At 34.9% G+C, this 14,551-nt stretch overlaps 1 protein-coding gene across 2 annotated transcripts; it reads left to right on the top strand.

The window, feature by feature from the left end:
* Nucleotides 1-612: 612 nt before the first annotated feature.
* On the top strand, nt 613-14,312 carry rpgrb (retinitis pigmentosa GTPase regulator b). 2 transcript variants are annotated; one of them, XM_051122862.1, is made up of 17 exons: nt 613-738; nt 1,252-1,377; nt 1,472-1,564; nt 1,958-2,020; nt 3,731-3,889; nt 3,971-4,120; nt 4,484-4,642; nt 4,730-4,885; nt 4,971-5,095; nt 6,361-6,552; nt 6,692-6,839; nt 7,463-7,560; nt 7,935-7,994; nt 12,501-12,725; nt 12,862-12,910; nt 13,332-13,429; nt 13,576-14,312. In XM_051122862.1, the coding sequence occupies exons 1-17, from the start codon at nt 708-710 to the stop codon at nt 13,765-13,767; spliced, it is 2,124 nt and encodes a 707-aa protein (XP_050978819.1). In that variant the 5' UTR covers nt 613-707; the 3' UTR covers nt 13,768-14,312. The 2 variants fall into 2 exon arrangements, with proteins under 2 accessions (XP_050978819.1, XP_050978818.1); XM_051122861.1 differs by lacking the exons at nt 12,862-12,910; nt 13,332-13,429; nt 13,576-14,312 and having other exon boundaries at nt 8,247-12,511.
* Nucleotides 14,313-14,551: the final 239 nt, after the last annotated feature.

Here is a 14,551-nt window from a genome sequence, read left to right as displayed (position 1 = left end):
CATGATTAATCGTTTGACAGCACTCATTTAAAAAAGTAATTTAAGGCAATATAACTGTTTATCATACGTAAACACAACATTTACGATAGATAGATGATAGATAGATAGATAAAAAGAAATAAAAAAGAAATTAATTGTTAAAAAAGTAATATTTAAAACATTACTATTTAAAAAAAGTCATTTTAAGACAATATGACAAAATAATGTATAATCTTATAACTGTTTATCATACATAAACACATACAACATTTACAACAGATAGATAGACAGAAATGTAAAAAGTTCATTTATATTTTAAAAGTAATTTTATGACAATACAACAAAATAATGATTATATCCTATAACTGTTTAACATACATAAACACATACAACATTTCCAATAGATAGAGAGATTTTTACAAAAAAAAACAACAACACAAAATTATATTTTAAACACAAAATATTTTAAAAAGTAATTTTAAGACAATACAACCTATAATATAACTAATGTTTATCAGAACTATAAAATATTTTCTTAATATGTAAAACGCTATACCGATAAACTTGAAAAGTTTGGTAAATTCAAGTAACCAGTTAGAGAAGCTGATGAGTAACACGTGACTCCTCAACACGGAAGAACATGTAAAGCGGAAGGTGTCTGTCATAGTACAAACTTCTTGGTAACACTTCCTAGAGCCCAGCGTAAATAAACTGATTAGTCGGGGGAGATGGCTGGAGAGACAGAAGATGAGATCCCTGGTAAAATATTATGTGGTGCATTAGTGTTCAGTGTAAACTCTTTTGTTGTTTTTAATTGTGACGTGTGTTTCTTAACTCTATTGGGTGTTCATGATTAGCCAGCGAGCTATATAACGGTGCCACATAGTGGATGCGAATGATATGTTATACGGATGTAAGCATGTCCTAAACTGCATTAATTCCCTGCGAATACTATATTTATCAAGGTTAATAAGTTTAAATTCCTGCTTGTGTTTAGCATTTTATTGAGTGAATACTCTGTCCCGCTCTTTCATTGACGCCTGTGGCTACCTGTCGCCAAGGCAACCACACCATGTGGTCACGCCTCTCTCTTTCTCTCTGTTCTGTAATATTTCTGTAAAGTAAACATTAATTTTAACCACCAAAATGTGTATTTATACAAAGAACCAGAAACCTCAACTTAAAGACTTTGCTGTCGTTATAGGCTATTTGTTTATAGTATGAAATCTGCATTTTCCTGTCTGCATTTTCTATTGTAAATTTTTGTTTTAGAATCCGGAGCCGTCTTCACTTTTGGAAAGAGTAAATTCGCAGACAATGCCCCTAGTAAATTCTGGTTAAAAAATGATGTACCTTTGAAAATTTCCTGTGGAGATGAGCACACAGCACTGGTGACAGGTATGGTTTATGATTTTAGTGTTGGATATTGGTAAATACAGACTTGTTTCTTAATTATGTGTATTTATTCTGTCGCTATTTCTATTATGTTTAGAAAATGGGAAGCTGTTTATGTTTGGCAGTAATAACTGGGGACAGCTGGGCCTCGGAACAAAAACCACTGTGAATAAACCCACTTGTGTGAAAGGTACGACTCTACACCTGACAGACTGTCAGTCAAAGAAAGAGCAGTACTGAGTGTTTTCTGCCATCAACACCTGATAAATCACATTTTAAGTGCTGTCACTTACATTTAGTTGTTTGGGTATGATATTTGTCAAATAATATGAGGAGTGATTTTGAATTAATCAGCAATAATATATTGTTTGACATACAAAATGGCATGTTGGTAAGAAAAAGGAGATCTTTTCAAGACAAAGCCCTCTTAATCCCAATCTGGAGTGGTCCATAATCTGCATTAATCTGGAGTGCAGAGAGGAGTACAGTTTTTCAGCATTTTAACAAATTGGTTGTATAAATGTTTAGTAACACTGAATTGTATTCAACATGTTTCTGACATGCTGTGACTGTTTTCTTAAAGCCCTAAAATCAGAGAGGGTGAAGCTTGCAGCCTGTGGAAGAACTCACACGCTTGTTTATACGTGTAAGTTTATGCAAACATGACAGAATAGTTGCTTTATGCTTTTGAGTCTAGTACATCAGGCCCTTTTTTAAAATGTGTAACGTGTTTTCTACAGTGATTTATTATTTTTATGTTCTCTTTAGTCTTAATTATTTACATATTCTTATTTATTTACTTAGTCCATTAGTCGAGCCAGAAGTTGACACGCCAAACCGAAGCGAACCACTGAAATAAACAGCAGTGTTTTGAAAGGGCCACAGGGGAACTCTCTGGGAATTTACAAGAGGGTTTTAAGAACATGTTTTTAACCATTAAAAATAATTACACACATTACCTTTAAAGAGAAATAAATAGTACTTTTGGTAGTTTTAGAATTATTATTATTATTTTTAATCTGAAGCGTACTCTTTGCTTGATGATGTCAGTATTTTTAAAGGTCAAAAATAAATAAATAATTTGGACTTTTTTATTTATAAATTAATATTATGATTTTTTTTTAAAAATATAAAATATACAATATGCTATTAAAAAATGTTTGTGTAAGCAGTCTCTTCTTATTTGTTCCAAAGTACAGCAAAACTGTAAAATTGTTCAATTTTTTTTTTTACTGTATAAAATAACTGTTTTCTATTTGAATATATATAAAAATTTAATTTATTCCTGTGATCAAAGCTAAATTTTCAGCATCATTACTCCTGTCTTCATTGTCACATGTTCCTTCAGAAATCATTCTAATATGCTGAATTGCTGTTTAAGAAACATTTTTTATTATTTTTATTATCAGTATTTAAAACAGTTGAGTACATTTGTTTTTTTCAGAATTCTTTGATGAATAGAAAGATTCATAGATCAGCATTTATCTGAAATAAAAAGCTTTTGTGTGCATTATACACACAAATTAATACTTTTATTTAGCAAGGATGTTTTAAATTGATCCAAAGTGATAATGAAGACAAAAATATATAATGTTACAAAAAAATCTATTTTAGATAAAAGCTGTTCTTCTGAACTTTCTGTTCATCAAAGAAATCTGAAAAAATTCTACTCGGCTGTTTTCAACATAATAATAAATGTTTTTTGAGCAAATCAGAATATTAGAATCATTTCTAAAGAATCAAGTGACTAGAGTAATGATGCAAAAAATTCAGCTTTAAAATTACAGGAATAAATTACATTTTAAAATATATTCAAATAGAAAAAAGTCATTTTAAATAGTTAAGAAATATTTAAAATATGTACTGTTTTGCTGTACTTTAGATCAAATAAATGCAGGCTTGGTGAGCAGAAGAGACTTCTTTAAAAAACATTAAAAATCTTACTGTTCAAAAACTTTTGACTGGTAGTCTATTATTTTTAAAAATTAATTAATTCCTGTGATGGCATATTGAATTTTCAGTAGCCATCACTCCTTTATTTCACTGTCACACGATCCTTTAAAAATTTATTATTAATGTCAGTGCTGAAAACATTTTTATATATATATTTTTTTTTTTTAATTTACAAATTTTTTGATGAATAGATGAATGTTTTATTTCAAAACAGCAGTATTTATTTATTTATCTATTATAAATGTTACTGTCATTTTTAATTCGTCCTTGCTGAATACAATTATTAATTTCTTTCAAAAAAAAATTCTTCTGACACTAAATTGTTCTTTTTTTAGACTGCTATATTTGTTAACTACTTGCAACATTATCCTCACCTAAAATAGTTGTTTTCTTCACCGAGCAGCCCGTGGTAACCTGTATGTCTCTGGAGGGAATAACGAAGGACAGCTCGGCCTCGGTGACTGTGATGACAGAACTTCCTTCCACCTAGTGGACTTCTTCAGCAAACATGGACAAGTCAAAATGCTCGCTGCTGGTTCCAATACCTCTGCTGCCCTGACGCGTAAGAGTTCTGTTCCATCTGCAACAATGTCTATAACATGCAACAGCAAATATTAACAGTAATATCTCTGTGTAATCTCAGAGGATGGCAGGCTCTATATGTGGGGCGATAACTCAGAGGGACAAATTGGATTGGGAAAGGAAAGTAATGCATTGACTCCTCAGGAGGTTTCTGTAGGGAAACGAGTGTCCTGGGTGTCCTGTGGATATTATCACTCTGCCTTTGTTACTGGTATGTATACCATTAACCTTCAATATTATAGTAATGTAATACCAGCTGGCTTTTATGTATATTTAACAGCATTAGCATGTACTGTACCTGATGTATATCTAAAATATTGATATTGAATAATTATTTTATTAGTAATATTTAATATATTTATTAAATGTAGTGATTCAAGAACTGTATTTAACTGTGTTCCATTGTAATACCTCCGTAAATCTCACCTTTTTGACTATTCATGATGACCTTCCTACTTCCTTTTCATGATCCATAGAGCACAGTATGGTAGCACTGAATTCATAAAATGTTCATTATTTGACCTTCTGTGAAGGCTGGCTTGTTGCTAGGTGATGCTTGTTTCGTTTGTTGCAGTGGATGGGGCCTTGTTCACATTTGGAGAAAAGGACAGTGGGAAGCTGGGCTTGTCCACAGAGAAGCTGGCCAGTCATAAAGTGCCTCAACAGGTGACCGGCATCTCTGATAAGGTGGTACAGGTATCCTGTGGAGGAGGGCACACAGTGGCGCTTACGGGTAGGAGAACATCTTTTGCTTTGTTATCTTGATTCTCTGTCTTTCCTCTTTGAGAAGACTGAATGTTATGCATGTCTGGTACTGCAGAACACGAGGTGTATTCGTTCGGCCTGGGTCAGTTTGGACAGCTTGGTCACGGCACTTTTATATTTGAGTCACGTTTACCCAGAGTGGTTGAGCACTTCAAAAGGGGCAGAGTTAAACATGTTCAGTGTGGAGAAAACCATACAGCGCTGATTACTGGTAAAACATGCACAGAAAACCACCTGACAACATTCTTTTATGTACTGTAATACATTTGATATAATATCTGACATTCTGATTTTAGACAGCGGCCTTTTGTACACATTCGGTGATGGTCGACATGGAAAACTGGGGCTTGGAGAAGAGAACTTCACAAACCAGTTCAAACCAACGCTGTGTCCAAGATTCCTAGACTATCATGTGCATTCTGTACGTATCACTGCCTGTCTACCTTTTATGACACCATGCATTTTATTTATATCAGATATATACTTTTTCTGCTTTAAAACCTCATGAAATGGTTTGACAAATGGCATTTTCATAACCCTGTTGACTTACATATTTTTTAAAACAGAAAGTAGGGTCAGAAAATATCAAAAGGCTTTTTGCTATAATTCCCTTGTTGAATTTAACAATAATTTCTCAAAAAGATTTACATCACAAACATGCACATGAATATTTTGGTCACATTCTGGTCATATTTTTCACATCCGGCTAAAAAATACAAATGTTCAAGTTCACTAAGATTTTTAAGAAATGAATATATTTATTCAGCAAAAACACATTAAATTGATAAAAAATGACAGTAAAGTCATATAATGTTACAAGTAATATCTGTTTTTAAATTAATGCTGTTCTTTTGAACTTTCTATTCTTTAAAAATCAGTTATAACCGTTTCCGCAAAAATATTAAGCAGTACAACTGTTTATAACACTGATAATAATAAGAAATGTTACGTGATCATCAAATCAGCATATTAGTATGATTTTTGAAGGATCATTTGACACTGAAACCTGGAGTAATGATGCTGAAAATTCAGCTTTAACATCACACAAGTAAATTACATTTTAATATATTTTAAAATGCAAAATAGTTATTTAAAATGATAATAATATTTCACAATATTACTGCGTTTACTGTATTTTTGATCAAATAAATGCAGCCTTGGTGAGCATTAGAGACATTAAAAAAATCTTAATATCCCAAAACTTTTGAATGATTGTATAAATGTGTTTTGCCATGACAAATGGATTAATATAAGCCACAAAACTCTGATTTTGATTTCATGGCATATGTAAAAATATTAAGCAGTACAACAGATTTAATGCTGATAATAATAAGAGATGTTATTTGAGCATCAAATCAGCATATTAAAAATTATTTCTGAAGGATCATGTGACACTGAAGACTGGAGTAATGCTGAAAATTCAGCTTCGCCATCACAGGAGTAAATTACAATTTAATATATTTTAAACTAGAAAATAGTTATTTAAAATGATAATTAGGTTTTACAGTATTACTGAGTTTACAATATTTTAAAATCACATAAATGCAGCCTTGGTGAGCATAAGAGACTTTCACCGTCCCGAAACTTTTGAATGGGTGTTTTGTCGTGACATATGGATCACTATAATCCATAAAACTCATTGATTTCATGGCATCTGTAAACTGTCTGTATTTTTTTTTTCTTCAGGTTACATGTGGTGGGTGTCACATGCTTGTGTTGGCAAAGCCCAGGCCTAAAGGTTCAGAGGATTTGATCCTGGAGGAGGATGACGTCACAGAAGACTACTTAGAGAAGTCTTATACTGAATTATTGGGGGACTCAAACAGTCAGGCCACCCTAAACAGGAGTCTCTCGGCTCGGGTCAGACGCAGAGAACGGGTGGGTAAATCCTGATGGATTAGTGTTTTTCAAGATGAATAATAAGACTTTACAGTAAAGTTTAATATAGTATATTACCTAAACAATCATATAAATAAGGTAAATATGCAATCAAAAGCGAGTTGCTTTTCATCTGCAGGAGCGTTCCCCAGATCAGTTTGGACAGATGTTTCGAACACTTCCACCCTTGGGCGGAAATCAGCTGAATGCATCTTTATCAGTTCCCAGCCAGATCCATCACTCCCATAGTAAACAACCAGGAAAGATCTCTCACAACAGCCTCAAAAGTAACTGCCTTAACTGTATTAAAAAGCATATCTGTGGTTTCAAATCACATGAAAACAAGTTCTTTATTAACAAATGCAATTGTCGCTTTTAGTGATATTATTTACTTAAAATGCACAGATTGATATTAATTTACACTGCTGTTTATATGTTTGGGGTCAGCATGGTTTTTTATTCAGAACACATCAGGACACATTAAATTCATAAAAAGTCACAGCAAAAATGTTTATATTGTAACAAAAAAATTATATTTCAAATAAATGCTGTTCTTTTGAACTTTCAATTCAAAGTATCCAAATTTTCACAAAAACATTTAGCAGCACAGCTGTTTTTAACATTGATAATAATAAAAAATCTTTCTTGGGCACCCAATCAGCATTTTAAAATGGATAAGCATAGAGTAATGGCTGCTGAAAATTGAGGAATACACTACAGTTTAAAAATCTATTTAAAATTGTTTCAGAATGTTACTGTTTTACTAAAATTTTATTCAAAGAAGTGCAGCCATGCAACCATTTTAAAAAACATTTTTTAAAAAAACCTACTGACCCTAAACTTTTGAATGTTATAGTATGTGTATATTATTGAGTCTTGTTCAAGTTTATATGTCTTCTCTCTTAATAAGTTCTCGGAAAGAGAGAGAAGTCTCTCGATGACAGAAGCAGTATGGAGGATAGCGAGAGTGTAAAAGACCTTGGAGAAACCACTGACTTATTAAACCTGGTAGGAGAAGCACACCATCACTTATTAAAGAGGCATGCATGCTTTTATAATATCTATAGAAAATACCTAGAATTAGACATTTAATGATTTGGTTATTGTCAATTTTGAATGAGAAATGGCTGCCAGTTTTAAACATGAGATAAAAAGTATGGCACAGTAACACAGTATTTACAGCCGCAGATCTGTTCCGACAGGGTCACAGGACTGTATAATCTTAAAATATTAAATTACAATATTATATACAGGTTTCTTTTAGTAGTTTTAGGTTGCCATTTGATGCAAAATTTGAGTCTTGTGGGAAAAAACAGTTGAGAACCACTAAAATGAAAGACATAAAACTTCCAAGTCTAATGCGAAAGTTTCTTCAATTTCAGACTCACATAATGAAGATGGACCCTAGCGATAAGACTCTCACATTGTCTCCTATGGAGAAGGTAAGAGCTCGCCTGGGGTGCTTTTCAAGACTTTAGATGGTCAAACAAAGGTTGAGGAGCAAAATTACTTTTTTCAAAGGGCTGCACTCTTTTAGACCTCTACATATGTTTTCTCTCTTTTTGCTTCATTGACCCATTATTCTCATTTGCTTTGCAGCTTTAAAGCTCATTCTGCTCTCGTTCAGCCTGCTCTGCATGTTTATTCGTTTCTCTAACACTTTCCCTCTTTTTATCCTCTGCTTCCTGGGATAGAAGAAAGTTAAGGTTGTGAAAGAGCACGGTAAGGAGAAGGGGAAGCCAAGAGATGACCCCGCCCTTTATAGTAAGAGGGCGGAGCTTTTAGCTCGCAAAGCTCTTCCGACTGAGTTACTTAGAAGCTCAAGTGGTAGCTCTGTAGTCGGGGACAGTCTTGGGTCAGGGACCCCTCACAAGAGCCCTAAGAGACATGGTCAGGATAAGGAAAATGTACTTGTTGCTTTGGAGGACAGAAACACCAGAATAGGGATGGACATAAGCAGAGCTGGATCCAAAACTTTCCAGCCCAAACACAAACAGCTGATGAAGTCAAGGGATAAAGTCACAGGAAAAGACGCTGGGAATAAAGTACAGATGCTTGAGGAGAAATATTCAAAGGTAGAGGCTGAAAGCAAGAAGGTTGCTCAGTCAAAAGTAAGTACAAAACCAAACCAAGAAGGTAAAACAAAACCCGGAGATCATCCATTGGAAGTCAGTAGCCTGTCTCAAAAGGATGTGGGGAAAGAAAAAGAAACAAAAATGAAACCCATAATTGTTGTTGAACAATATCTTGAACAGACCATGCAACAGGACCAAAACCCAACAGGTAAGAAGATCTCAAAGGAGATCTTACCAAAAGCTCAGAAGATGAAAGGTGAAACAAATGCTGCTAAGACAGAAAACAAAAATTTTGTCCCACAGAGCAAAAAGTCAGATTCCAAAAAAGACTCAAAAAGTAAAAAGACAGCACAGGAGGTCTTCACTACCTCACAGGAAGAAATTTCTACAAAGAAAACTAAGAAATCGAAAGCAGAACGAGGCCAATTTCTAGTAGATGACACAAAAAAGGGCCCTACCATTGTCTCAGAAGCTTTCTCAGCGTCAGAATCTGAGCAAGTGAAGGAACATCCTCTCACTAAGGTGACATCATTTCTCCAAGATGTGGGAATGGGAAGTCCTGCTCATTTACTTGGAGAAACAGCAGTCACTCAGTTCCTTTCCCAGTCCACACCCCAAAAGAGGCCAAAACCTCTTTCGAATCAGAGAACTCTATCTGATGTTTCGTCCCTGAGTGAGTCTTTTGAGGTTTCGGGACAAGAGGAGACAAGAGAGGCCAGGAGGACAGCCGTCACCATCAACGTTAAGGCAGAAACAGAAACTTCAGATGGGAACTTGGAAAGAACCAGCACAGAGTCCAAAACTGAGGTTCATTCTGAGGTGGGAACATTTGGAAGAAGTGAGGAGGAAGAAGGAGAATCAGATGAGGAGGAAGAAGAGGAAAGCGAGGGACTGGTGAACAAAAGGGATGAGAGTGAGGAACTAGAAGATCAAGAAGAGAAAAGTGAGGGATTGGTAAACCAAAAGGATGAGAGTGAGGAAGTTGATGATGGAGAGGAGGAAAGTGAGGGATTGGTGAACAAAAGGGGTGAGAGTGAGGAAGTGGATGATCAAGAAGAGGAAAGTAAGAGCAAGACCCTAGAAAATGATGATGATTCTGAGGTTGATGAAGATGCAACAATCAAAGCTTCTACTAAGGATGAGGAAAGTGAGGAAGAGGAGGAGAAAAGTAAAAGTGAGGCAACTGAGGATGTAGAGAGTGAGGCTGAGGAAAGTCATGGAATAGAAGATGAGGAAGAAGAAACAAGTGAGATAAGTAGGAAAAGTGAGGAGGAGAGTGGAGAAGATGAGGACGAAAGCAAAACAAGTGAAGAGGAGGAGAGTGGAGAAGATGAGGACGAAAGTAAAACGAGTGAAGAGGCGGAGAGTGGAGAAGATGAGGACGAAAGCAAAGCAAGTGAAGAGAAGGAGAGTGGAGAAGATGAGGACGAAAGCAAAACAAGTGAAGAAGAGGAAAGTGGAGAAGATGAAGATGAAAGCAAAACAACTGAAGAAGAAGAGGAGGAGAGTGGAGAAGAATCAGAGGAAAAGACAGGTGGTGACATATCAGAGGAAGAGTCAGATGAAAAGGAAGAAGATGAGGAGTCAGAGCAGAACGATAGTGAGAATGAGGAAGAAAGTGAAGTGGAAGGTGAAAGTGAGGCAGATGAAGATGGTGAAAAGACTAGCGAAGAAGAGGAGAAAGATTCAGAAAAGCAGGAGAGTGAGACTGAAGATGAAGGAGAGAGTGAAAGAGAAGCAGAGGAGGAGCAAAGTGAGGAAGACAAAGAAGAGAGTGAGGAAGATGAAGAGGAGAATGAGGAAGATGAGGAGGAGGGTGAAAGTGACGAGGATAAAGCAATCAATGAGAATGATAAAGAAGAGGAAGAAGAAGAGAATGAAAATGACAAAGAGGAGGAAAAAGAAAATGTTGAGGAGGAAGAAAATGAAGAAGAAGATGAAAATGAAGAGGAAGAAGAACAGGAGAGTAAAGACAAAGAGGAAGAAGAAGAAAATGTTGAGGAGGAAGAAAATGAAGAAGAGGAAGCAACAGAGGGAGAGGAAGCAGAGGAGGAAGAGTCTGAAGAAGCAGAGGATGAGGAGGGAGAAGAGGAAGACAATCAAGAAGAAGACCAAGAGGGCAAAGAGGAGGAAGAGGAACAAGAAGAGGAGGAGGAAAAAGAAAAGACCAAAAGAAAACGTGAAAAAGCCTCAGAATCCACCAAACCAAAGTCAAGTGTGAAAACATCAAAACAGCCGTCAAAAGCCAAACGGGCCCAAGCGCAAAGCGATCAGTCAGATGAGGAGTCCCATGAGTCTAAACAGTTTTGGGATGATGTTCTACCTCAGTACCTCAATCTAAAATAATTCAGCAACCTCAACCTCTGTCTCATTTTCCCTGAGTGTTATGAGCTTCCTGTTTCATACTTACCTTTTATGCTCTTTCATGCTTTTTACGTTTGTGATGTTTACTTTAACTGTGTTCTTTTTCACCATTATTATTCTTGCAGTTTCGCCCATGGCGATCTTACTAAATGTATTGCTTTACATTTGTTTTATTTATTATTTTACAAAATTATGTTTTCATAAGTAATTATATGGCCACGCAGTAGTGAAGACCTCATCATGTGCCTTGAGACAGCCATGTTCATTTACTAACAAATGTGCTTGACTTGCCAGTGACCTTGAATCAAACCTATCAATGACTTTAAATTCTTAAAAATACTAAATTATGTACCAATTTGGTTTTTTAAAGAATTTAAAAATGCCTTTAAGTCAGATGCCTAACCTATGGCAGCTCATAATCATTATGACTAGTAAAAAATAATTGGAAAAAACAGGCAAATTGAGCCCAAAGTTAGTCATTAAGTAGCGTTCAGTTATAATTTTGCACTTGTGCTTGTTCTGTAAACTTTTTTTTTTTTTTTTACATATAGTAATCAATAAATCTTGTCATTATTTCAACTATTTGCATCCGTTTTTAAATAAATACCTTTATATTCTCAATATAATAATTTTATTTTATTTTAACAAAAGCACAAATTATCCAGGGACTGAGAATTTCATACAGTATCGCAGAATTTAAGAATATGATATATTTACAAAGTAAATTTTCATTTGAACTGTAATTATGCAAATAAAGAAAGCCATATGAGATACTGCCAACTTGCAAAGCCATTCCAATCAGGCAGAGTACTGAAAATCATTGGACAGGTGAGGCCGCCCTCATTTTATACTGTCTCTTTAGAGCTGTTCCTCCTTAATAGATCCCTAGTTCATATACCTACTTACTTCTGTGTGTTTATATATGTGACCCTGGACCACAAAACCAGTCATAAGGGTCATTTTTTTAAAATTTAGATTTATACATCATTTAAACATCTAAAAGCTGAACATATAAGCTTTCCATTGATTGTTAGGATAGAACAATATTTGGCCGAGATACAACTATTTGAAAATCTGGAATCGGAGGGTGCAAAAAAATCAATATATTGAGAAAATCACCTTTAAAGTTGTCCAAATGAAGTTTTTAGCAATGCATATTACTAATCAAAAATGAAGTTATGATATATTCACTGTAGGAAATTTACAAAATATTTTCATGGAACATAATGCTTAATATCGTAATGATTTTTGGCATAAAAAAGAAAAATAGATCATTTTGACCCATACAATGTATTTTTGGCTATTGCTACAAATATACCCATGCTACTTAAGACTGGTTTTGTGGTCCAGGGTCACATATGTAGTTTGTTAGTTTTAATTTAACAAAGACTACTCAACCCTCTCCTGCCATTCTAGTGCCTTAAGCCCTTTTTTCGTCTTTCAGTCACTTGTTTAGTCACTGATTGTATCGTTTCTCACTTTCTGGATGGCCACCATCCATCTCTCCAGCTCCGCACAGATGAGATGAATGGAAAAGTAGAGGGAGAAGATGAGGAGGAAGAATATTTAGATGAAGAAGATGATGAAGAAGAAGAAGACGAGGATGAAGAAGAAGACGAGGAAGAGCATCAAGAGCAAGAAGAGGGTGAAAAGTGTGAGGAGAATGAAGATATTCTAAATGAGAAGAGAAAAGAGATAGAGCAAGAACAAAGCATTACAGAGCCAGACATACAGGTGCCCTGAGACCCTTTATACATAGTCATGCCATTTAGACTAAATTAGTATGAACATAATGATTTAGTGTCACGTCAGTAAACAACTACAGTATTGCTTAGATTTGTTTGTGCGATGTTATTTCTTACTCCTACAGAAAAAGCAGATTATAAAAGAAGAATCTCTCCCCGATGGACCAAAGAAAGGTTAGTGTTTACGCTTTTCAGCATCCTTTTTTATAAAATCAAAGAGTTTTGTGGCTTTTAGTTTAAGTTTGTTAGCTTTGAGGTCATCTATATACGTATGTTTACTTATTAAAAAGGTAATCGTGACTTTTTCTCACAATTAAGACTTTTTTCACGAGTTGAAATCTCACAATTCTTGTTTTTTCGACATTTTTAGACACATTTCAGACGTCAGAATTGTTAGATGTAAACTCAGAATTCTGAGACTAGAAGTGAAAAGTGATAGTTTTTAATTCCCAATTGCAAGAAAAAGTCGAAATTGTGAGAGAAAAAATCTGCAGTAACCTTATTTATATTACAGTCTTTATATCTTGTAAGAGCATAATTGTAATGCGTATTGATTATAAGCAGATTTTTTGTTGTTGTTATTTAACTTTTGAAGATTCTGATCTTGCTACTTCTATAAAAGAGGAAACACAGTCAGAGATGAATGGAGTTACAGAAGACAAGCCAAAGACTCTTTTTGGCTCCAGGAACAGGGTATTTAACCACTCAGACCTTTTAATCTTTATAATAAGCACCAGTAAGCACCCACAACCATGCATAACACCCTGGACACCGTCATAGCAACCAGCTAATATTAAAGCAGTCCGTTGTTTGACCTTTTTCCAACCTGGCTTTTTCAGCTTTCTCTGTTCAAGAGATCTTCCACCAAAGGCAATCAGGCAGAGATGACCACATCAGGCAAACTAGAAGCTGACGGTTCCCCTCAAATCTCAGAGACTCGAGACCCAGAGAGTTCTAGCAGTGAAACACAGATAGGAGGCCAGACTACAGCATCCAGTCGATCACGTTCAGCCACTTGCAATCTTCTCTGACACTTTTCAGAGGGGTTGAAATCATCTGACTTGAAAAAAGGGACAGGAACAAAACTGGAATTAGCAGAATCAACAGTTTAACAAAGCATCATCTTGTTGGTGTTGGTGGTGTAAATGGTATTGTGCCTTGTCCTGCAAAGCAGACCACAGAAAATAACTAGCTTTAACAGAAAACTGATTTTGGGAGATTAATTATAGAAGCATAGCTGTGAGCCATAATGGTTTTGTTTTGGTACTACATTGTATAATGATTTCCCTTTATATGTTTGCAGTGTCTGATTTGTATAACTTTTTTTATCAAAGTCATTACTTGGGAGTAAATTCACTAATGTGTGCCGTATATCTAAAACTACAGTTACATGTGTATGTGTGTTTTTATACCTATTTATTTAAATTTGAAGAAAGACTCGAAGCACCTGTGCACTTTATATATTTTAAAAATCTTGTATTGTTTAAGGGTAATGTGATCATTTTTGTCAATGGCATTTTTGTAAGAATCATCTCACTACCTTTGCATTTGAAATGATACAAGTAAACAATTCAAAATTGTCCACAAATGTTGTATCTTTCTTTCTTTTTGATATCTGATATCTATGGAAGCCTGTTTCCGCCAGTGAATTAAAAATTAAAAAGGTAATTGTGACATTTTATCTCACAATTGAGACTTTTTTCTCAGAATTGCCTGATACAAACTTACAAATTTGACTTTTTTCTCAGAAGTGTGATATTAAGTCACAATTCTGAGAAAAAAAATAGTCACAATTGTGAGATATAAATTCAAAAT

Source organism: Labeo rohita, chromosome 11 (assembly GCF_022985175.1).
Source record: "Labeo rohita strain BAU-BD-2019 chromosome 11, IGBB_LRoh.1.0, whole genome shotgun sequence".
Lineage (NCBI taxonomy): Eukaryota > Metazoa > Chordata > Actinopteri > Cypriniformes > Cyprinidae > Labeo > Labeo rohita.
This window is presented reverse-complemented; position numbering and strand designations above follow the sequence as displayed.